Raw genomic sequence first — 25,899 nt, forward strand, 5'->3', positions numbered from 1 at the left:
TAAAAGGAAGAATTGCAGTTTGTTGTTTGTATCCTTAAATAATATTTCTGAAGCCCTGCCCTTCTGGTCCTATTAGCCATGAATTGTAAAAATTTTACACTTTGACTTATGTAATAAAAAAAAAGTTTTATGTCTAAAATTGATGAAGTTACAGCTGATAAACTGAAATGGGAATTACATACAAATTTATTTTCAGGGACCATTTTAAAATAAATATTTAGATGTAATTAAAGTGACATTAGTTTATATATTCAATAATAGAGTATAAAATAGATATTCAGATTATACATAAATAGAAATATATGGATTGTTTGATAAAAACGTGACAAAAAGCTGGATTATTTTTATTACATGCTGAAGTAATATTTTAAATGAGATTATAAAAAAACAATGCTAAGAACGAAGTAAATCAGTTAACCTTTAAAAGTTGCTTGCATTCAACACATCTAAGTTTTTTTTATCTTTGACCAGGTTTACCAACACACAAAGTATAAATAACAGTAATAAGTGTTAATTTACAAATGTCTTTTTAATTTTTTTTAAAGCAATCACTTGAGTGAAAAATTTGTCATATAAATGAAAATACTTAGAAAAAAATTAATACAATTGTTTCAAACAACTGAAATTTTGCATCGTTGCAGAACGATTTAAATTTTCATTTGCCCATTGACAACTGGTATGTGATTAACTGGACATTGTTTTTAAAAACAAATATTTTCATTTTTTTTTTCTCGCTATATGAATAGTTGAATTCTAATTTCCTTACTGATTTAAATGCTTTATAATCTCAAACACAAAGTGTAAATTATTTGCTAGATTAGGCTAAAAAATTATTCATAGCCTTATGAAAAGAAAATTGGGTTATTCATTAAAAATGATTCAAAAATATTACTCAGAAAATAAAATAGAAGAAAAGATTGAATACAAAATAACTACGTATTAAAATATATTCAAAGTAGTAGTAATTTTTCATCCTATAAAGAATTAAATTTTTAAAAAATCTAAATTTAAGAATATTTTTCTAACAGTTGCAAATTTATGGATAAAATTAGTCTTGATACAAGTATTTTCATTATTCTGTCATCTTTAGTTGCAGAATAATAGATTTTTATAAAATTTAAAATGTAGTATCAAGAATATTTTACTAAATATGATTGATTAGATCTGCGGAATGTTTAAAAAGTTAGAATTTTTAACTTTAGAAAAATATATATTTTGACTAAAAAAAAAAAAAAATGTAATTCTTCCTGTTATTAAAATTTCATTGAATTTCAGTTTTAAGTAAATCTAAGAATTTTGTGATGGTAAAAGCTGCAATTTTTTTTAGTGTACCTGATTACAAACCGATTTAAATGACTTAAAATGTATTTCTGAAGTTTGAAGGGTTTTTTTTTTCCCCCATTACACTTTGGTTTTTGTTTCACTGTAGTAAGAATAAATTCCATTAATTTTTTTCCGTAGAAATTTGAATTACTTATTTGGAATAAATTTTTTGTACCAATGTTTATTTTATGTTAGTCAGCAGCATATGCAAATTTATGCCAAATTTAGTTAATGCCTTTGAGAAGGATATTGTCTGCTACTAGTTAATGCCTCCCCCCCCCCTCTTTTCTACATTTGGTTAATACTAATTGGATTTTTCTGTCAATGCTTTGTACTTTGATAAATGAAATTCAATTGTTTTGGTTTATTAGTGCAATGGATTTACTGGTGAGGACCAAACTCCTGAGCCTTTTGCAGAAGAGGCAAAATTCTTTACTGAGTGTCGTTTGCTACAAAGGGATGTTGAAGTTTTACTGGAAAGTGTGTCCAACAAAAATTTCCTTGGAACAGTACTTCATCCTGTAAGTATATCATCAATTCATATTCATTTTTTTATAGCTGAAAATTTCTTGTTTTGTCTTTTTTTGACTGACTTGACATATTTTTTAAAGGTATTGTTAGTTCATATGATGCTGTTTATTGCTAATGAATTGTTTTTGGTTTATGTTATGAATATATTATGCCCATGAAATTATAATTTGGATATTTTTTCATTGTTTTAAAAACCCACTAGATAATTTCTTACATGCAATTTTTATGTTTTTTCCCCCTTTTTATGAATTTTCTTTAATTACATTATAGTACAGATTTTTTCTTATATGATATAGTAAAAATGTTTTGTTTCAAGTAAATTTCTTGTATATTAATCATAAATATTCAAGATTATAAGAACAGAATAACATGATTAAAATGTGTCTATTTATTGCTCTTATAAATTAAACTTTTATTTTCCATCTTTAACCTTATTTATACTTTAATTATATTTTTAATCAAAATAATTATCTTTTATTCATGCATATTATGTAACTTTTTCGCAGGGGCCTTGGTAAGAAATTGATTTTTATCTTAATGATTCCCTTTATTTTACACATAGCATTATATTTGTATCAAGTGCGTATATTTGGAAATTGGGCATATCGTCTATTTCAATGTTTGACTTTTTGGTGTCAAATCTAAACTATGCATGTGCATAATTTTGATATCCATCCCATATAAATAACATTATTGAAAAAGATGGAGATGGGTTATTGATACTTTTGTGTAATTTGTAATACTTAATAAATATTACTAAATTATTAATAAATATTACTAATGTAAGCAGTGATGGTTGCAGTGGTGAATATGAAAAAAAAAAAAAAAAAAATGTACTGAAATAGAAGAAGTGTCTTAATCATTAAAATAATAAAACCATTCTTGTGATTTTCTGCATGTTATAAGTTTTTTTCCACATTGGCACCTTTCTTTTTCAAGAAGTTTTCTCTATTTCTATCCTTTTTTGTAACAATTATTAAATGGTGTTAGAAATGCTTTTTCTTTTGTCATTGTAAGAAATATGCTACTTAATGTCTCCTTCTCCCCCTTTGAAATTGAAGATGTAAAGCATAAATTTTCAAAATTCTGTTGAGCTATCAGGTGGTTATTTGTCACGATTTTCTATTATTAATTTAGTTATTGACCTAAAAAATTTATTTTTAACTTTGTTTTAAATGCTTAATTTTGATATTTATACCATGAAATGATTATTTTCCAGTACTGTGTCTGCAAATAAAACATTTGCAATTACCAAATAAAATTCTCCTTTTTTAGTAATTTCAAACTGTTCTTTTCCTTCTTGAAACTGTGAAATTAGCTGTTATTTTATATTTTTTGTTTTTTGTTATCATAGAAATTGGTTACTTTTGATTTTTCATTAAATTTTTGTCAATGTTTTCCTATTTATTTGCTGAAAACAGTGAATTTCCTAAATTGTTCTACAATGAAATTGCACCTCTTTGCAAGTTAATGATAAAAATCAAATTTCCAGTATTAATGAATTCCACATCTATTAATGTCTTATCACACAAATCTGTGAATAACCCCATTAACACGACACAAATTTTTAGTGAAAATATCATGAGGCAAGTAATAATCAACCCTTTGCTGTTGGAAATATAATTTGATGTATAATTACTTACTTAATACATGGACCTGTTTATTACACCAAGAAATAAATACATGCAACTGCTTTAAGTTGAGTTTCCCTGAAAAATGAATCTACATCATTTTAAATTCTGTAGGTATTTTTAATAATTAAAATTAAATAAAATGTCGAAATGATGCACCGTCTTGACTGCAAAGGGTTAAACATTTAGACTAACCAGAAATCTTCACTCAGTATTTACTTTTCTCAGAAGTAATCAGATTGACCGTGGCAAAAAAGCACTTGTATGCCGATTCACTTAATACAGACTGTATTCTATCCAAATATAGAGCTCTTCCTCCTTTTCTATTGTGTGATTGGCTTACATTTAAATTCTTGTACATCGATTTTAATTTATGCCTGAGAAATAAAATATTTTATTTTATTCTTTTTTCCAAACCTTATTATCAGACATTTATTTTAACTTCTATCGCCTATTACTTGTAAATGTTCTGAAATATTAAGTACAAATATTTGTTTTTAGTCTTTAAGCTGCTCTGTGTTTAATTTTTCCCTTATCACTCTGATGTGCATATAAATTTGTTAGTACAATACTTAAATTCATTATTATGTATATATTTTTTTTATATTACATATAAAATTAGTTTTTCTGAATCTTACGAATTTGAATTTATTACTGCAAAATTTTTATACTTAAATATTTCTGTGTGTTGTAGAATGGTAACATAACAGAATTGCTGTTATCTGAGGGATTGGCAAAATGTGTTGATTGGAGCCTTCAGTGTGTGACCACAGGTCTTGAAAAACTTAGAGCTGCTGAAAGGTAAATATGCTCTATATAATTTTTTCTTATCATTTGCCTTTCAATATACTTCATTCCATTTTGTACATATGGTATTGAAATTTTGTTTAATGTGTTTAGATCTGCCAAAGAAAAGCGTGTTCGTATATGGAAAGATTATACACCTAGTGGACCTGTTATTGAAGCTAAGGAAAAGGAATTTCAAGGAAAAGTTGTCGAAGTTATTAATGCAGATGCAATGGTTGTTAAGCTTGCTGATGGATCAACCAAAAAAATATTTCTCGCGAGCATTAGGCCTCCAAGGTAATATTTCAGACATAAGAATTACTTTCGGAGAATGTTTTGAGTAGTTTCTGTATTCTGTAATGCCGTTTTATAACCAAGAAAAGTGATGAATGATGAGTAAGGAAGAATTTTTAAACAAATTCTGTGTTATTTATGGAGATATTACTGATCATAATAATATAAAGATATTTAACTGATTTGCTGTTGATCTTAAATATGAAGTGCTTGAAAAGTGTTTTGCAGTTTGATGTTAATTTTTAAAATCAGCTGTAAATGTGAATGACATACTGAAGGATTTTCATGCTCAGACTTTTGCAATTCATAAGTATTGGATTTTTATGCAAAGATACAGAAATGTAATGACTTTCTTAATTTTTGGATACCTTTAACTTTTTTTTTTTTTTTTTGAAAAACTTATCACTGTCCTTAACTGTAAGTTTGGATTAGTGTGTGCCAAGAGGATGAACTTCATTTAAATGAAACTTAATCTGAAATATGATCATTTACCAAAATCTAGGCATTTGTTATGTAGATCTTATTTTGATTCCGTTTTTAGAATTTTCTTCTGAAAGACTTGTAGTCGTTTGTGAGTATTTGTAAATTTTCTTTTTTAAATCATAAAAGATATGTTAATTGGTGATTTTATACTTTACATAATTATCCAATACCTCATCTGATAATTGCTGCAAATTAAGTGTGAAGAAATAAGTTCAAGTCAGATTTAAAGTGATAAATTTTTATTCTGTTATGGATTTTGAGCTGTTTCATTCATGAATTTTCATCTGTCTCTACGATTACTAATTGTTTTTTCTATTGCCTCTACGGTCCCTATTAAGTAAAATTTTAAAGGAGCTAACCTTTTAATAGACTTATTTTAAACTATGCTTTTTGCTATTTTCTGTTGAATGTAGGATTCATGACATTAAAATATTTTTTCAGGATGCCTGAAAATGCTCCAGATTCTGGAAAGCCTCGAACTCGTGTACTGTATGAAATACCATACATGTTTGAAGCTAGAGAATTTCTCAGGAAGAAATTGATTGGAAAGAAGGTTAATGTTACAGTAGACTATAAGCAGCCAGCAAATTTAACATTCCCTGAAAAGATTTGTTGCACTGTTACAATTGGTGGAATGTAAGTAATAATTTTCTTCTTTCACTTAAAAAAAAAAAAAAAAAAACCTAACTTGAAGCAATTTTTCTGATCCATATTTAAATTTTGTTGTGTAATACTATCATTTTATTTTAAATTTCTAAGACTTATATACTGTTATAAGCTTAGTTTAATACTGGATTTTTAAAAAAGTTGAATTAATTTTTGTTTATTTTTTAGTAATGTTGCAGAAGCTTTGGTTAGTAAAGGATTAGCTACTGTAGTTAGATATCGAGCAGATGATGATCAGAGATCAGCACATTATGATGAGCTTTTGTCTGCTGAAACAAAAGCAATAAAATCGGGAAAAGGCATGCATAGTAAAAAGGAAGCTCCACCTCTTCGAATCGTTGATTTATCTGGGGTAAGTGAAGAAAGATTATGTATCTGCTGTTGTATTTAAAATTGCTGTATTGTTGCAAAAAGTTTAAAATGTAACTTTTTAAAATCTGGTAACGCTGTTACCATTCCATGATTATTTTCGTATGTCAGTGCATGAAATAATTTTTCTCTAGCTATTGAAATGTATAAAAATGTAAATAGATATATATAATTTTAATTAGCTCATCTTTGTAACTGCATGGACACCGCACTGATAGAATCAGGAAAATAGTAGTAATTCTCTTAAAATTGAAAATATAACGGCAGACATAATACACTTCCCCAGAACTGCAGATTCCGGCGTTTTTGGATTGAATTTTAACATCTTTATGATCAATTTTCTTTTATGTAATAATTAATAATATTTTTAATGTCTCAAGCACTTCTGTAAATTTTATTCATTTTATTGTTAAATTAATCATATTTATCTTACTTTTTGGTTTTTGTATTTGATACAATTCATTAAACTTTATTTTTTGTTCTAAGCCATTATCATGTCTGTTTTAGTGATTTCATCAAATGCTGAAGCTAATTTTGATTAGCATATAGAAAAATCGTGTGTAGCCTTAAAAGTGCTTTTGATTTAAACAGATAATCCAGGAATATGTTTCTCAATTGTCGAATCACATTTATCAAGAACAGATTATCTAGAACTGGAGGAAATAATCTTTGATGGAAAAGCAGTAAAAAAACTAATGAATGTAATGAAAGTACAATTTTTATTATGTAGTCATTTTATTAATAACATTTTCAAACCATTTCTGTTTAAATTATTGAAAGCATAACCACTTAACTTTAAAGCTGTTTAAATGTTTTTAGTTGATGAGGTTCGAAAAATGTCACCTTTTTAATGTAGTTTTTGCAGTTTATCTTCAGAAAATGGCATCTTTGATTTACTAGTCAAGGACCTGGAAATTTAAGCATTCAACGCAAATTTTATTTTGTGAAGCATGTTAAAAAAATTACTGAAGAATAACATCTTGGTTGTAGCCATGTGCTGTGCAAGAAAATAAACCTTCTGAATAAACTCAATTTTTAATATTTCACTTTCAATTTTTAATATTTTACTAAGTTATTTGAATAGATATGGCATAGTGTAGAATTTGACCCTACCCTATGCCATATGTCTATTTTATGACAATGAATAATTTTTCCTCTAAAGGAACTGCTTCATATCTGTGGACATCCTCAAGGACTTTTGGCATTCCTTTGAACAATAGGTTCAAAGGAATTGATTATAAGAAATATTACCTCCTTATCAGTCTATGTATGAACCCTTAAATATGTTAAACATGGTTAAAGATAATTTGGCAAATGTCACAACTTAATAAATTAGGAAGAAAATGACAAATTTAAGGGTATTGTCTAGGTTATTAATATACAAGAAAACACAATATGCCTTTTTAACACCCTTTATTAGTGGCAAAGTAAAGAAAAATTAAGAGCGAAACAAAAAAAAAAAAAAAAACTTGTGTCCAAACACTGTGAAGGAAGAAACTTTCATATTGATAAAATACAATTTGAAAAGATAAGCTCGTGTTTATGACTCACTTTGTTACTTTAATAATCTAATTATTATTTCTAATATTTTATAGTATTTAAAGTGAAAGATTAATGACTCTTTACAGGATTTAAAACTCTCAAAGCAGTATTTTCCAATTATACAAAGAGGTGGAAAGATGGAAGCAGTGGTAGAATTTGTTGCTAGTGGATCTCGCTTACGTGTATTTCTTCCAAGGCAAAATTATCTCTTGACATTTCTTCTTGGAGGTATAATATTTATAGAAATGCATTAATTATTTATTTGGAATTATTTTGAATATCATCCAGGTGTTTAAACCAACGTTTTTTCATCAGGTATAACATGCGCAAGAGCTGCCCGTGACACACCAAATGGAACAATACCAGGAGAACCACATGGAGATGAAGCATTGGCCTACACAAAGGATTTGTGTTTGCAAAGAGAAGTATGTTAAACTTATTTAATGTATTTTATTAATTTTATCTTCCAGCCATTGAGCCTGACTGCTCCTAAGATAGATTTTTTAAAATTCTGTTAGGAAAAAATGTAACTTAAATATTGTTTAAATCGCAAGTAATAGTATCGGATATGCAGATTTTAAAATTTATAATGATTTCGTAGATCTGTGAATGTGGTTTAGTTGTAAAGAAAACTTTTCCCTCACATTTCTAAGACCCTAGCTCTGAATCTGGTCAAGATATGTACTAGTTTCATTTCAAGATTTATGAAACTACCAAAATTTTTCCTATCAGGAACTACAGATACATTGGAATGCAATTAAAAATGTGATATTAAACCATGCTGCACTCGTACTGTGTGCGAAATCTGTTTTCTGTATTTTAGTGACATTGTAAAGTATTTTGTAAAACGATTTTAGTATTTTGTAAAATGATTCTTTTATACAATTATTGACATAAAAATGGTATCTGTCAAAGTTTTGTTTTTGATTTTAAAAAATGTAACTAGGAAAAAAAATTCCTTAAAGTGGTCATTGTCCTTAAAAGGACAGTGGACTTTATTAGGCACTATTGCGAATAATTCACTTAGGATTATGACATTTTTTATGCATATGTATTGAAGTATAAATAATGTCAAATGTCTTTAAAGCGAAATTATATTTTCAAATAATTAAAAGGTATAATTTTTAAAGATTTCAAAATTTTCTATGTGACTTGATTTTTAATTTTTTTTTTCTTATTCTTCTATATATATTTATTTGCAGAAATATTGGGTATAATTTTGCAACTCCAATTGAAATTTTTTAGAAATATTTTTATGCACTCGCCCTGAATTTTTCTAAGTATTTTGTTTTTCTGAACTAAAATTCACTTTTAATTATCTAAAAGAACTCAACATAAAATGCATACCCATTTTTCTTTTAATCTACATTATCAATATTATTTGACTTCTTCAAAAATTCAGCCAGCTGTAACATTTCAAAGGTTTTTAAATCTGAGAAGAATATTGTTTTGAGAAAGAATCAATAAAATGTATTTTTTTTTTCTAGGCTCTTCTAATATTCTTTTTATTGAACAAAACATTTTATAATGCTTTTTTAGTTGAATATGAACATTCATTTTGATAAAAGATTCAAAAGGAAATTTCATATTTTTGTTCGTCCATTTTTGTTTATTTCAGAGTCCTGTTCTCTTCACTGCATTTGTGTCAAATTTATTATTTTTATATAAAACATATTTTTTTTTTTTTTAGAGTATTGAAAAACTAATGCAAATCACCAGTTTTATTGAAATGCACAGTTCTTAATGTCTGATATTTTTAATGTTTGTTTAGGTTCAAATAGAAGTAGAAAATATGGACAAAGCAGGAAATTTTATTGGATGGTTATGGGTTGATAACATAAATTTGTCTGAAGCTTTAATTCGTGAAGGATATGCTGAAATTCATTCGACTGCTGCAAGAAGTCAATATTATAGAGCACTACAAGCAGCTCAAGATGAAGCGCAAAAGAAAAAACTGAGGGTATTTATTAACTTTTATTTTCTTTATTACAAATAAATTGCAACATGTAACATCAATTAAGACTTGTAGTTTCCCTTACTTGATTAAAACCAGTCGTGAAATTTTAGTAGCAATAAACCTATAAGTTAATTCTTGCTTTATTTTAGTTTTTCGGTAATAATTAGATTGTGGTGAATCGCATATAAGCCAGTAACAACTCTTCTACCCGAACGATCGTTTTGGTATAATTGTTAAGTTACTGGACTGCTAACCTAAAGGTCCCAGGTTCTATCCTCACGCGTCTCAAACCTGCACATTGGTGACCTCGGACGCTGAACCTTCAACCTTCATACAGCTGTTGTGGCGCCTTCTACCCGCAACCAAAGTCGCCAGACTCACTTGGCGCAGCAAAGTCGTCAGACTCACGTGACGCAGCAACCCTAAATCGCCAGACACACTTGGCGCATCGGCACCCACAAACTCTCGCCATAACGCTTGGTGCTACTCAAATAATTAGGGTACGGCCCATTAAGACAACAGCTACTACATAATACATCACCACTCAATGCCATATCGTTCGTCTCACCTTCGACTTCACTGGAGGGAGAGTACTGTGGTGAATCGCATATAAGCCAGTAACAACTCTTCTACCCGAACGATCGTTTTGGTATAATTGTTAAGTTACTGGACTGCTAACCTAAAGGTCCCAGGTTCTATCCTCACGCGTTCCATACCGCTTCAAGATCATTAGGAAAAGCGGCCTTAAATATTCAGTGTTCTATTATCCAAGATAATTAAAAATTTATGATTTTAAAGTATTTTGTTGACATAATTGAGCTTTTGCAAAATAATAGTTATAATGCAGACTAGAAGGAAAAATTCTTATTATATTCTGATTTCCTTGCCAAATTGAAGCAGAAAATATTATTTTTATGTTTACATATATTATACAAGATTGAAATTTGTCTACTTTTCTTTCTTCCTTTTGTTTACTATGGCTGAAAATGTAATATTCTATTCCAGTTTGAGAGGATTCCAGCAATCACACTTATTTTTATTCTTTGTCACCCAACACATTATGTATTATATACATTTACATTAGCGTTAATTTTAGTTTCAGAGCAATTGTGTACACGTTACATCAAGCATCATTAGCTCATAACAAGTGCAGCAATTAAATATAGAATATCACTTAACAGTTGCTGATATGTGTTCAAAATTTGCAGCATGTTGCTAGTATTCTCAGAAACATTTTGGAAACATTGTTTTTGTGATGAATTTCTATCACTGCAAAGATATTTTTCAATATTTTCGTTATTGAAATAAAGTAAGTCAGCGTTTTTATTTAAAGAAGAATTTCTGTAGAAACAAGATATATATTTCATAATTCGCGAGTAATTGACGTCTCTTTTATATTGTTCTTTTATACATCATTTGCTTAACACTTTGTAGAGTCTATTAATTATTGTATATTTAGAGATTTTTTTCACTTACTATTTAGGTGTGTGCAAGTATTTCAACAAAATTAGATATGTATGCACGTGCAACTGTGTACGGTGTTTAAAACAAATTGAGCTTCAAATAAATTGGATTATGATTTTGATAGCAAAAAGCGTATTTCTAAAGTTAAGTTTTACAAAATTGGTTGATATGTTAATCTTTACTTGCTGCTAAGTTTTTCTCTTTTAAAGTTTTCTTTGATTTTCACATCGCTCATTTTAAGGATAGCTATTTAGTTAGAAATGAGAGTGGAAATTAGTAAAATAAGATTTTTAGAACATAAAATCATTTTTTATATTCATTTTTTAAAAATTTTGATAGATGTGGGAAAATTATGAACCTGTTGAAGTGGAGCCCAAGGAGGAAACTAAGGATCGTGTTGTCAATTATAAGAAAGTTACCATTACTGAAAACAAAGAAGATCCCACTGATTTAATATTTTATGCCCAGCATTATGATGAGGGTAAGTTCTTTTTTTCATTTTCAATTCTTTATCAATATATACTGTAATTCATCATGCTAATGGAGCTGTAAAATAAACTGTTTTGCTTAGGTTTAGTTCCTTTATCCTTTTCCTACCTAGTTGTTGCTATTTAAATTGCATGTTCTAAAATATTGTAAAGGCATGTTGGGTATTGAAAAATTGAATCAAGAACTTTAAACAGGTTTGAAATGCCTCTCTTTCCTTGATATTGTTTGAAAATTTTGAACTTTACAACCCCTACCCCTCATGAAGCTGTAGTGCAAAATATCCTAGAAATGACTTTTTGTAGTCAGTCTCCAAATGATATTTAAGTAAACTTGTTGCTATCTATTTTCAAATGCGGAAACTCTTCATTCATACATGTATCATGAAGGGATTGATTTTATCAAATTAAGGGTGCAATGAAAGATAGTTGGTAATCTTTTATTATTTATTCTCAAATAACAAGTTAGATGTAAACAATGCACAATCTCTTCACAAACATTTCAGACTGCTTTAGTGAACGATTTTACAGCTATCATAATTCAGTGCTTTGTTAATTAATGGAGCTGCAAAATAATATAAGAAATGCTTTGGTAAGGACACACTGTGCCACTAAAGTCCATTCAATCTGAGGAAAGAAGATGTAAAAGAAGTCGAAGTAAGCATCAAACATAATTTAACCCTTTCGCGACGGGCATATCATATATGCATCACCTATGAACGTCCTTCACAGCCTTTATTTTTCGTCAGTTCTGTTGCATTTAGTGTAGCATTCAAATACGTTACGCGTACTTCCTTAAAAAAACAATAATCGAAATGCCTTGAATTTGATTTGTTATGGTAAGAAAACGTTTTTAGAGGAAGAAAGTCTCGCATTATGATCAATTAGTGGCACAAATTCATCGTCTAAAGAATTAGAAATCAAGATTTTGAGTGATTCTGAAATGGATATTTTATAAGAAATGAGTTCAATGCGTGCCTGTCTTCTACTTATTTTGTGTTGCTTTTTTTGAATTTTTTAACATTCATTTTAAAGCTTAATATCATATTTTGTCGATAAAAACTTCAAAATAATTTGAATAGGACTTTTGAAAATTATTTCGCAGCATGAATCTGTTTTTTAAAATATATTTTAATGTAAATTAAAAGAAAAAGATTACTAAATGCTATTTTTAACTTATATGACAGCTGAACTAATAATCTAAATAGATGCCAAAAATTACGATGTTAGGACTTAAACTTTATTTTTGTAATTTTTTTCAAAGTTAGGCTTAGCGATGCAAAATGATGATTCCTTTCGCATGTGCTCCGTTCCGAGCGAACGTCTAGAATACAGACATCACGTCCCGAAAGGGTCAACCAAGCTAATATCACAAATTATCTTTTTGCTTTATCTTAAACACCAAACAAAAAACAACAACAAACAAAAAACCCTACTGTAATAGTATCATTTCTGTACAATTTTTCCTTTATATTTAATATTTTTTTTAATTTAATGTGCAAATTGTAATAACGATTTTAATGTTTTAATGCGATTCAAATTCGTCCATCAAAACATTCAATCGTATGCTTTTGCTGATGTTGTAATGAAGATTTTAAAAAAAAAAAGTTTTCTTTGGATGCTTCTCCAAAATGGGATTTTCTCTTCCACTGTTATTTCGGCGTATATACACTTTGAAATTTGCACGTACAATGATTTGTAGCAGATTGATTTAATGAAATTTATTTTTCAGTTGTATTAAATAACAAGTTGAAAATTTAAAAAATGAGTGAGCGAACTAGCCGGCCGCCAAAGGTGGCTAGTATGAATAAAAAACTGTACTGTTATTATTTTGAAATATGAAAGCTATTTGTAATTTAATAAATACAATTTTTCAAAGATTGCTGAAACTATGAATTTAGTTCTTTAAGCTTGAGCATTGCAATTTGAACTTAATTTTATTTTTTTACTTCTAGCTAACCAGTTTTTGATAAACAAGGTAGCAATTTATCTATAATATTTGTTTCTAGTTATTTGTATTGCCTTTTATAAAATGTTCATTTCTCTCTGTGCATCACACAAGTTACATTCTTCATCTATTCCTTAAATGAAAGCATAATTGAATGTTAATATATTGCATGCAGAAATCGAATGTACTTTTGTACTTCATGTAGTTCGATCTGATTGCAGTATAAATAACTGTTAGTGTTTCCCATTATTTCCCATTATATTGTTAATGCTAAGAATGCATTCTAAAAAATTTGTCGAATTTTAATTATTCATTGTATGCGTTGCATTTTTATGAAATATGTGTAGTTTTAGATATAAGCATTAATTGAATCGGAATAAAGAAAACTTCTATGAAAAAAATTTAGTAAAATTTAAATAATTATCAGATTTAATAAGCCTAATTCAACCGAAGTAAAACTGGGCATTTTTGACTTAGAGTCTGAATGCATTTGTTAAGAATCATTTATTTGTTAATTCATGCTTGTAAGTTAGTATAATCGGTAATTTGTTAATATTATGGTTGCGTTAATAGTATATTAAAAAGTAATAAGCTTTATTTCAAAAATGACTATCATTTATCTAAAAATGTCATGATACAAATTTTCTCTGTTCAATGTATGAAATCCTCAATATATGTGAGCATTTGCCATTTTAGATCGGTATTCTTACAGAAATACTTATCATATTGAGGAGGGAGGAGAAAAGCGGTTTCTTTTTGATTGAATGCAACTCACCATGCTTGCTCATTCCATACATCTTAAGAATGAATCTCTTGAAAGGAAGTAGCACAATATTGACTTGTGAAACTCAATAGCGCCAACACTGATTATAACAACTGCTGGCCGATTCTGTTACTCAACACATTAAGTGAAGGGTTTTATAGCGCAGCTAAAGTGTAGTTGGAAAGTCTTGCATAGGGAATGAAATCCCAACTTGTTATTAGTATAGCAGTTATACTAGCATGTAAGCAATGAGTGGGGGGAAGGTTATCTATTGTAATTATTTCAGTTTGTGATTTTACTTTTTGTTTTTATTTTTAAATATATTTATCGAAAAATTATTTGTAGGCCCTAAATTAGAAGAATTAATGACAGATCTGCGCCAGGAGTTAAGTTCTAACCCTCCATTGGTTGGATCTTACACACCAAAAAAGGGAGATCTTTGCGCTGCCAAATATTCTGCTGATGATGAATGGTATAGGGCAAAGATCATTAAAATGCAAGGCAATCAAATACAAATATTGTTCATTGACTACGGAAATGTAAGTAAACGTATTTAAATGTAACTTTTACTTATGGAATAAATCAACAGGTTGACATTTGAGGCTAACAGCTTGGAATTTTTTCTAGTTTTTTTTTTTTTTTTTTTTAAGAGGGAAATTTTATCTGTTTTGATATTACGTAAATTGTGTTTTAAGAAAGTTTTTATGAACTTTAATGTGTCGTAATTAGGGTTGCATGTATTTTTTGCGACACCAATTATCGCAACGTTTTAGAAAATTAATTTTATTGATAATTTAACTACAGAAATTAAACATTTGATTTTTACTACGAGCTTAACCGAGGCAGTGCGTGCGAGAGCATTCCGAAGAGAAAGGAGAGAGAAAGCTGTTTAGCAATACCCGGATGATGAGCAGCGCGGCAATTACGCCACACACAGCCTCGACAGAGCCCGTAGTTAACAGATATCTGATATCATTTGATAGATATATAAGATTTATGATAGGCTTTCACTACAAAGTATCCCCCCAGTGACGAAGGGAACGAAAATTTCTTGGAAGTGAATGCTATCATAAAAATTATTACAATATCATAGAAAAATGAATAACAGTATATAGATCAATTACGAAATATAAAAATGTTTTAAATTTCCTTGTTCAGTTGCTTAGGAAAATGAGCAACTCTGCCATATCTGGTAGCCTGTAGTTTACAGATATTTGATATGATTTATGAAAAGTATATATGATTTATGATAGGCATTCACTACAAATCGAAGCAAACTTTATCATAAATCTGTTCTTAACTTTATCTATCTATATATATTGTTTTGAGTTGAGAAGCATTGTCTTTGAAGAAACTTAAATTTTAGTTCTCAGTATAAATTGTGAAAAATATTAAATTGCTGTTGGAACTTCTGTAATTTTTTCAGTTATTGGTAATATAATTTGATAAATGCTAAAATTACTTTACTTTATTGTTGTATTAAATGTATTTATTCTGCTATTTTTTTATGGATTCTCTCATCTTTTGTATGAGTTTATTTTCATTTATAGCTCATTATTTTCTGTTTATAGCAACATTAGTATTTTTACAATTCCATTAAGTACTTATTTTCAATATTTTTAAGAGGAGCATTTTAATTTTGTATTTTCAAAACAAAATTTAAGGATTTATCAACTGAATGCTATGAAATTTACTGTGGTCATCATATTTAATTCAGTATAATTTCCTTACTGCAAATAAGTTGCATCTGGATTTTAAGTAAAATATTACAAGCCTTATTATTTTTTTTAAAGGTTGGAGTTTCTGCATATTTCATTTCTTTAAAATGTATTTTAGCTTAAATTTTTTAGTGTTATTTCCTTTATAATGCATATTTTAATTTTTGACGAGTCTTTGCTATTTAACTTTTAATTAAATTTATATGAATGTGAAGACTTAATTTCTTTTATTCTGTTCTTTTTGTGTGAACACAAAGACCAGAAACTGAATTTAACAAACTCAACATCATAAAATATGAAACCATAAATTTATTTTTTGAAATCCAGTAAATAGCAGCATTCTTAAGATGGACAGTTATCTTCCATTTTTCAATGTGTACATGTGACCCTTCTCAAACTTCTGTGTCTTTTCAAACCTTGTTTTTGCATATCTAAGAACTAATAATATTTGATGTGATTTATAATGCCCATAAGCAGCACATAAAGTAATTAAAAAAACCTACATTGCATTCATTTATAAGTAATCAAAAATGTGCATGTGATTACATCCTCACATGTTTCTGTAAAGAAATTTTATGGTTATAAAATCATAGTTCCCACGTCTTAAGTAGCATAAGAGTTCTGAAGGATAGCCTGACAATGTTTCTGAATATTAATCGAAATTGGCTATTTAAAAATAAATTGCACATGGAATTTTTAAAAATTATTTATATGCTGATAATTTTCCATCTTTTAACATCTGAAGCAAAATACTTTTTCTAAACTCACAATAATTCACAGAGCGTTTCTATACATAGCATGTCCATAAATAGTATATATCAAATAAAGATATAATAAAGGGAGAAAAATAAATATAAGCAAAATACTGAACTCTTGAGATTATATTCTCAGGTGTTCAGCGTTTTATACATGCTGTTTATACTGACAGCACTTGTTAGCTTTTTGTGATGAAACATTTGTATTCTAAAATGAACTATATTTTTGCAAGAAGTTCTCCAAAGATGGTATTTAAATGCTTTGTATATGATTTACTTTAGTCATATTTTAGCTATTGTGTTAAATATTGTCTTGCTTTTAATAAAATAATTTAAAGAAAATTTATATAACTAATATTTTCTGTATATATACCTGCATTGAATAATGATATGGTTGCTATATTAGAAAAGAATTGTTTTTTACTGAATTTTTTCTAATAGCTTAAAAAAAAAATTTCAGAGAGAATTTACAACTTCAACACAGCTTGCAAGTCTGCCTGCCAAATATCATACACTTCAACCCTGTGCTCATGAATATGCTTTAGCATTTATAAAACTTCCTAAGGATGTAAGTCGATCAATTATTAATCATTAAACAGTGCATTGCTGTATTGATTTTTAATAAATGCTCCAAGTTGGTTCACTGTGTAGTGTAAGCTCATATTTGTCATGATATCTCTTAATTGAATTAATATCCTAGTTTTTATCTCTATTTAGCCCATATTAACTTCATTCTAAAATGTTCTCTTATTTCCTAATCAAATACTCTCTTTTTATGTAATCATTTTTAACATGCATACTTGGGTATTATATTGATGACTTGGGTATTTTCTCACACTCCGAGCGAAGGGTAAAAATCTCAAATGTTTACAATTTTCTTTTATCTAGCCTTAGTGTAAACGAGACGTTAATATAACTGAACTATAATAAATTAATGTAACTGTTGCTAGAAAGTCTTAACATATGACTAAATAAATGTCAAATACATTGTACAAAAGTAGAGTGAGAAAGTAGATCAATTCTTTTTACTCCTTCTGATGACGTGAAGCAAAATTTGATTTTGATACATTTCTGGGAGAAAAAAAAAAAAAAAAAAAATTGGTTTGTGATTTCAAAATGTAAGGTTTGAAGATTATCTCTCTGGGTGCTAATAATAATTATACCAGTTTATTCAGAACACGGTGATTTGATTTCGGATGTTCTTTTTTACTCATTTTTTTAAATCATTTTTATACCTGAAAATTTCCTGAATACCACTACTTTTGAATTATGTATTGAATGTATTCATCCCTAGTATTAAGAATATAAAATAAACCCTGTATATTCCGAGTAAAAAGGAAAAAGAGAGAGGAAGAATTTGAAAGAAATCAAAGTATCCCAGAACAAAATTAAAATAAGGGTATGAATGAATTTTTTTTAAAAAAAGCCAAATATTAAAAAGGGAAATTGAAACTCTAAATGTAGGCATTTATTTCATTTTAGATCCAGCTGCTTTTTTTTTTTTTAATTTTTTTTTTTTTGTGCCAGATTTTTTTTCTTCCATTTTGAAGAAATGAGCAATTTGATCGACTGTGTAATTCATTTGTCATACAAAGTTAAAATTTTAAATATTCCATTCCTCCTTCTTTAAAAGTTTTTGTAAACCTTCTCATGGTTTATTACCACAAATAATATTTTAATGAATATTTGAATATATCTATTTCTTTTATAAACTTGCAATACAATTAGAATTAAGTGCAATTTTGCAAAATAAGTTTCCAAATCATACCTTTTCTCAAATATGTTATTCTTTTTAAGGAAGAAAGGATATTTCAGAACAACAGTGGAAATAAATTCAAAACAATGTCTCTAAGTTTCATTTTTTTTTTTTTTTTTTTTTTTTTTTTTTTACAAAATTTTTTAGCTTGATAATTGAACAGGATTTTTTCCATTTCTGCTTTTTTGCAGAATTTTCAGACCAATAATAATAATAATTTTTAAAAAAAATCGACATTTTTGTTGCATATGGCGAACTCCGGGCGAAAGTAGAATATGGCGAACTCCGGATATAAAGCATTAATTGGGGCAATAAAAATCATGGATTGTTCCGTAAGAAATATTTCAGACGGCTTGCAATTATGCTGTATAATATAAATGTAAAATATTTAATATTCATACTATATTAGCTTTTAAAAAATTATTGACAACTGTTTTTTGTATATTTGAAAAAAAATGCTTACATAATTTTTTATTGTACTGTATTACTATAGTTATTTTATTGATTTGCTGAATGAATAATTTAAGTTTTATGTCACATTTGGTATTTATTATAATTTAATCCAATTTAGTAATATCTTTGTTATAATTCCGTATTAATATTTTAATTATGTATTGAAATATTCCATGCATCCTTTATCTCAATATAACTGATCTAGTCAATTCATTTGTTGCACAAAATTTACTTTTATATACAAATTTAAATATTATGCCGTGTTTTTGTCTAAATCGGTATCTCTTAAGTTTTCATTTTTTTTTAAATTGAAATGAAGTGCAAAAATGTTAAAGCACCTGACAGTTTAATTCTTTTTTTCTGCCTGGTGCTATAACAAGATGAAAATGCTTTATGAAAGTGAAGAGTCAGATAATTCAATTGGTGTAACTACAATTAAAAAAATAAATCTGTCGCCGATTGTTGGTGAAGTCTAACATTGAGAAACCCTAATATGCATAAATATGCACTGTGTCATTCTGACATGAAGCTGCTCTACTTGTTCAGCATTTTTCACATTGTCAAGTTGACTTGCCTTAACTAGAATTAATGGGATCAAGAAACTGTATAAATGTATATTTCGTAGTTTTTTCAGCATTGCCTTTAATGATTTATCTAACAAAATATTATTTCGTTTGAAACATTCAATTGGAATTGTACGTTGATCTTTAACGGTTTAAAAATAAACCATTGGCCCATGATTAGAAACAGACATCTTGTATTATTATTTATAATAAATAAAGCTTTTAAAATTAATCTTCATACTTTGGAACTTTTGTTATATGCTTGCTATGATAGTTGGAGTGAGGACCATGAGTTTGATATACTTGATTTGCATAATGCTTCTTAAAAAAAATCTTATCTTAAAAAATCTTTAAAAAAATTTAATAGTATGATGAAACAGGTAATTTAAAGTTACAATTCTGTCCTAAAGCATTATTTCGCTCATATGAAGGAAAATTTTCTGGAAGATGTTATTGTTTTTATAAAATTTTCTTTCCTTTTAAAGCGTGTAAAGTAAAAAGGTGACAGAAAAAAATTAAGAGAACATTAAAGCTGTATTCATTTAATAATTTCAGGGAGATAGTGCTGCTGATGCTCGTGTAGCATTTTATGAAGAAACTTGCAATAATGCCGGCTTATTACTAAATGTGGAGTACAAAAGTGGCTCGTTACCTTATGTGACACTTGTAACGCCTGAAGAAAAAGAGGACATAGGAAAGAAACTTGTAGAGAAAGGTTTTGTTCTTGCTGAAAAGAGATTAGAAAAGAAATATCAGAAACTAATCAGTGATTATCTTGCTGCTCAGGAAGTAGCGAAGAAGAATCGGGTATGTTTTCTTTATTCTTTAATTAAAATATGTGCTAATTCTAATGAAATGGCATGTGGCGATGTTTTAAAAATCGAACATTTAGTAAAAGTTATTATTTAAAGATGTATGAAATGTGGCAATATATTTTTTAAATGAATTACTCCTCTTTATTATGTGGTTATTATTTTATCTCTTATTATTTAAAAAAAAAGTGAATTGCCTACAGATATTGTAAAATTCGATGATGCTTCTGTAAAACTTTTTTTTAGATTGTCTTCTAGATTTTCTATTGCTTGCAGAACTTTTTATTTTTGAGGTGATGAGATTTTTTTTTTGGGGGGGGGGGATATATTTGCTGAAACTTTCAGTAATAAAATTACACCTCAGATTTCTAATCAAATCAAATTTTTAATCCATTTGAGCTCCATAACCCAAGATTTTTTTTATGTATCATGTAGGGAGTTAAGACAGTTATTTGTAATTGTTGGAGATCCAAGATAAAGAGTTTAAATGTAAACTGTTTAATCAATTAAATTCTGTTGAAAAATTTTAATGAACCAGAGAGCTTTAAAAACAGAAACAACTAGATCTCCTTTATATTAAATACTTTATCTTGGACTGCATTTGTGGGGTCTTTTTCCCTCCTTTCTGTTAGTTGACTAATCTGCTCGAAAATTTAATTTTTGGATATTTTTTTAACATGTATTTATAATATTCAATATTTTCCTTTTCTGATACTGAGTTAAATTTACTTCTAATTTAGTTTTCTCTACATATTTAAAATTATAAATATTGATTTAAAAGATGTTTTGATTATTATGAAAGAATTTGTCATTCTTAAAATATGTGGTTTTATGGTGCTTGAATTTCCTTAAAAAGCTCTCGACTTTGTTTCTTCAATAACAATGGGGTCCTATTCATATTTCTTATAATGAAGGGATGAGATTAAAAGAAATGTCATCTACTAATTTAATTTGCTAATGATAGCCAATTGTTATGAGTTTCTTTGTTTCTAATTTTATAGCTTTTCTTTCTCATTCCTGAGTCATTATATTCTACTTAAAGTGATGTTGATGTTACTTTATTTAAATATGTATATTAATTTTTTTTTTATTATGTAACCTAATATTATTAAATATATATAAAAAAATCAGTTATGTCAAACTATTTGGAAATTGAATATATCAAGCTTTGATTCTGTTTTAGACCATATTATCTGTATCCTGTATTCCTGATAAAAATGCTTGTTTTTATGTAATTAAGTTTAATGAATAAGTATAGGTGCATATGAAGTTCAATTTTCCATCTAGAATTTCATAAATGATTTCATTATTGTACAGTTTGTGTTCTGACAAAAAATTATATTTCAGGCTAATCTTTGGGTGTATGGCGATATTACAGAAGACGATGCCAAAGAATTTGGATAAACATTTTATCTTCATTACGACTGTCCAAGAAAAGAAAAGAAAATTAAAAATGTGGTCCAGAACATATTTACTGTGATGGCTGTGCCTAAAAATATTTCAGAATTATTTAATTACAAAGATAACGAATTTTTACCATGAAATCTTGAATCAAATCTTATAATTCCAACTGTACAAAATGAAGGATCTAATTTCAGTGTGAATTACTTCCATCTGAGTGTTAATTTTCTTTTAATTAGTAATTTTATATTAATATTGTAAGATTTAAGTTTTATAATAAAATGTTGAAAATATAAATTTTTTTATTCTAGTTTGTTTGTTTGGATATGTTCGGTTAAATATGGATTGTTAATTTGTAATAGAATGTATTTAGAGTAAGTGGTTCCTACTTACTGTAATGTTTAAGTAATGCACATGCAGTAATTAATATTGTAAGTGCAGTGCAAATTTTTATAGCTTATTTTAGATATCGTGTACATTTGAAATGAATTATCAAGCCAGTTTGTCTTCAAAATGTTGTTCTTATGTTTTGCTATGAGTAAAGGTTACCATATTTTTATAGTTCTTTTTATTTAATTTTATTCAAAATCAACTTGCATATAAAACACTGCAAATAGTTGCGATGAGTGATTCAGATGTTTATATATTATCAACAAGACATTCCATTTGAGCTGCGAGTCTTCTATTTACAAATTTTCTTTTACCTGTAAGTCAAAAAGGTTAAATAAGGTAAAAATAAAAGAAATTTTTATACTTATTAGTGTCAAATATCATAAAAAATTTATTTAAAAACATTACACTAAAGTGCATTACACTGAAGATATTGAATAGTATGAATTTTTAATTCAAATGTGTATTTTTCTATTTTAATCTGTATTTGGTAAAAATATTAAAAAAAAAAAAAAAAAAAAAAGGCGAATTGTTTTGAAGTTGAGTTATTTGTGTTTGCTTCAGGATGAATTTATTTATCTTGGAGTTTAAAATTTAATATGCTACTTGGGTATATAACAATCGATATAAATTTTAGATATTTTAGAAACTCGGAAAAAAAAAAAACTCATGTTTTAGTGCTATTGTTCATATTTGTTGCATATTCATATAAATAATTCTTTTAACAGGGAAATCGCAAATTCGAAATCATTTATGTTTGATTATTATTTCTTGAGTCTTCAATCAGATAATGTTCATATTTCAGTTACAGTAGTTTAATAAAACAATCAAAATCTATCGAGTTAGAGAGTAAAATTACACGTTTTTGTCATGCTAAAATCAAAAGGGAGATGTTTGCTGTCCTTGGGTAGTAAAGCTTAGCTGGAACGCATTACAATCATTGCTATTGAATTATTGCAAAGGAACTCTTGATGATTTCTTAGCTTGTTGGTTATTCAAAGCAGCTTTGGGAAAAAGATACTGGGAAGCAAGCTGGACCGAAAATGAAATAGTGATTAACCATATCCGCTTGCTGTTAGAAATGAATATACATATTTACTTCAATATTTTAAGCAAATCTTTTAACATTTCAGAATAAAATATTGCAACCATATCTCAAAATATACATTCCTCTCCTATTTTTATAATTCCTGTCTTTTTTTGGGAAAAGAATAGTCTTCAGATTTTTATCCGATTCTTCAGATGTTTTAACAGGATCTAATTTCATTTCATAGTTTTGCTTTAAAAAAAGTGGTTGTATTAATGCATTTTCTTTTACATTGCTATAAATTAATCTGTCTTTCAACTGATCTTGATCCCCAGGTTTGTTTTCATATTTAAAGTTTCGATTTTCAGTAGTTTAACATTTTACGAATATATGAAATGAAACGAAAACACTTCACTGCAAATAATTTTTGTTATTTACCATATTTTCATCTTTCCCTTTTTACAACAGTGCCTTTTTTCGTTTAAAATGGTAATAGACATGAGTTCTCTGCTACTTTTTAATGTATGATAAAGAATGTAAAGAAAATGTTTTTTTAGTATCTCGTATATAAAAGAATGTGAGCTAACAACTATTTTAAAACATTAGTAGAATTTTTGACATTTTAAATTTAGCATTTTTTTATTAATATCTTGTTTTAAAAAGTGTGAGCTGATCATAGGAAAGTGCAGAATGTTTTCAAAAACTACTTGCCTTTAATCATGAACAAAGTAAGAAAAATAGTGACATTCGACAAGGTGTTGCACAGCAAATTTTCGATATGTCTTCCAGTCGAACTTTCAAGGGATCTAAAATATTAATGAGAATCAAAATTATGTCCTGGAAAATGAATTAATAAGATTTGGTTTGAAAAGTGTGAATATATTCACTGATTTATATTGATAATATCAGTAAAGAAAATGGTTTTGCAGATTTGACTTTAAAAGGTTTCTTACTCTTAAAAATATTTCATATGAATTTATAGACAAATTATATGCATAGTCCAATGATTCTAGTTGATGAATGTTGGATATTTGTCTTATTCATTGAAATGTTTAGGATAAAATCCCTTAACTAAACTTAGAAATGCATCTTTGATTTATGATGAAGAATACAAGCTGTGAAAAAGAAAAAAGAATAATATAATTCTCGTAAAACTTGTTTTCTATTCCCAGACGAACAAGACTTAAGTATGACTTAAATTTTTTTGAGTAAGATTTCTGTTAACTCAAAATTAACATTATGCATATAAGATGAATAATAGCGTATTCAATGCATTTAACATGCATGTATTTTTTTTTTTTTTTTTTACTTAGTATTCGCAAATAAATATATGTATTGAAGATATTCAGTTATACGTTGTTTGCTGAATATGTTCTGTATAATATATCATGATGTACAAATTGAGTATAATATTCTGCACATTTAGAACACAAACTAGCATATATATGAACATAGAGGAGAATTTTATTTCTTATGAAGACTTTGAAATTTTTAAGATTTAAAAAAGAAACCGTTTATCTCTTTTGGATCAATAAAATATATAAATAGGAATAAACAGGAAGGAGCATTGTGTGTAAAATTCATTTAAAAAAAATTGTGGCTATTCTTGTCCAAAAAGAAAAATTGGCGGTCACTAATGATTAATAGGTGAAATGTCATTTTAATGCTATTTCTCTTAATGGTTAGAACATGTATGCGGTTCACTATATCGCACACCTAGATCTAAACAGGTATTAACTCAAAAAAGCACTTTTTTCAGAAAAGACAAACTGATTACTGTGTCCCTGTGCACTGCAGGAGTTTTCTGTATTGATTTATGCTTTATATATGCAGCTAGAAGAAAGATATTGTAGGAATCTTGTGTTTTAATCGTGTTTTGGGGCTGAAAATTATTTTTTTTATAGTTATTTCTCTATTGCTTTATAATGTATGTATATTTGTTTCATTATTTTTAGTTGAGCCCTTGTTGGTGAATTTAGTTTTTAGTTGGCTTTCTTTTGAAAAGGCAACATAAATTTAAAATGTAATAGCATTTTGTATTATTTATAATTAGTCCAATTCATAGAGCAGTCTGTGGACCAGCAGTAGGGGTATATTGGAAGATAAATTAGCAAGAAAATACTGAAATCAATCAATATTTGTTATTAATAATTCTATAAGAATTAGTTAATGACAGTCTCGTATGTCCCATTTAATTATAAAAGTAATACTAAGAAATAAAAGTTTCTTATAAATTTTAACTCAACATAAAAAATATAGGAACCTGACGTTCTATAAAAAAACAATTTTAAATGCACATAAAAAATCACATTTGATTTATATTTAAGTATGACCTTTCTCTGTTAATTCTTAGTATTAGATTTTAATAATGTCATTATTACAGAATGATACTCAGGACTCTGTTAAAACTCAAAAACACTCAGAATTCTGAGTTCAACCAACCATAGCTATAAAACTGTTTTTGTACTTATTTGAATAAAGTTTTGAGTATCGTTGTGTACTATGGGCATGACAATCTATTAAGATAATCTTGATTTGTAACTTTAAGTAGATATTTTTTTATAATATCGGCCAATTATTTGTCACTTGAAATAAATTCTCTTGTTGTTTGAGCTCTCAAGTAGCGAGATTCAATCCTTGGAATAGAATTTATAAAATCTATAACGCTCTGTTTAATTTGTGAGTCAATAATTGGACGTGTTTGCCTCTCAAATCGGCTTGAATAACTCCTGATTCCGTTTTCTTGGAAAGTACTGTTTTTATAGCTCAAGTCAAGAGTGGA

At 27.7% G+C, this 25,899-nt stretch overlaps 1 protein-coding gene across 1 annotated transcript in view; it reads left to right on the forward strand.

Annotated features, from left to right (window-relative positions):
• Positions 1-22,261, forward strand: part of LOC129960050 (staphylococcal nuclease domain-containing protein 1-like) — a 32,420-nt gene extending 10,159 nt beyond the window's left edge. Inside the window, exons 6-18 of the mRNA XM_056073093.1 lie at positions 1,695-1,844; positions 4,180-4,286; positions 4,386-4,568; positions 5,490-5,684; positions 5,883-6,066; positions 7,712-7,853; positions 7,941-8,050; positions 9,397-9,585; positions 11,386-11,527; positions 14,588-14,781; positions 17,176-17,283; positions 20,043-20,294; positions 21,647-22,261. Coding sequence (XP_055929068.1) covers positions 1,695-1,844; positions 4,180-4,286; positions 4,386-4,568; positions 5,490-5,684; positions 5,883-6,066; positions 7,712-7,853; positions 7,941-8,050; positions 9,397-9,585; positions 11,386-11,527; positions 14,588-14,781; positions 17,176-17,283; positions 20,043-20,294; positions 21,647-21,703 — 2,013 coding nt within the window. The 3' untranslated portion in view covers positions 21,704-22,261. The remainder of the gene's footprint in view (positions 1-1,694; positions 1,845-4,179; positions 4,287-4,385; positions 4,569-5,489; positions 5,685-5,882; positions 6,067-7,711; positions 7,854-7,940; positions 8,051-9,396; positions 9,586-11,385; positions 11,528-14,587; positions 14,782-17,175; positions 17,284-20,042; positions 20,295-21,646) is intronic.
• Positions 22,262-25,899: the final 3,638 nt, after the last annotated feature.

The sequence above is a fragment of the Argiope bruennichi genome, chromosome X2 (assembly GCF_947563725.1).
Source record: "Argiope bruennichi chromosome X2, qqArgBrue1.1, whole genome shotgun sequence".
In the NCBI taxonomy this organism is placed as follows: Eukaryota; Metazoa; Arthropoda; class Arachnida; order Araneae; family Araneidae; genus Argiope; species Argiope bruennichi.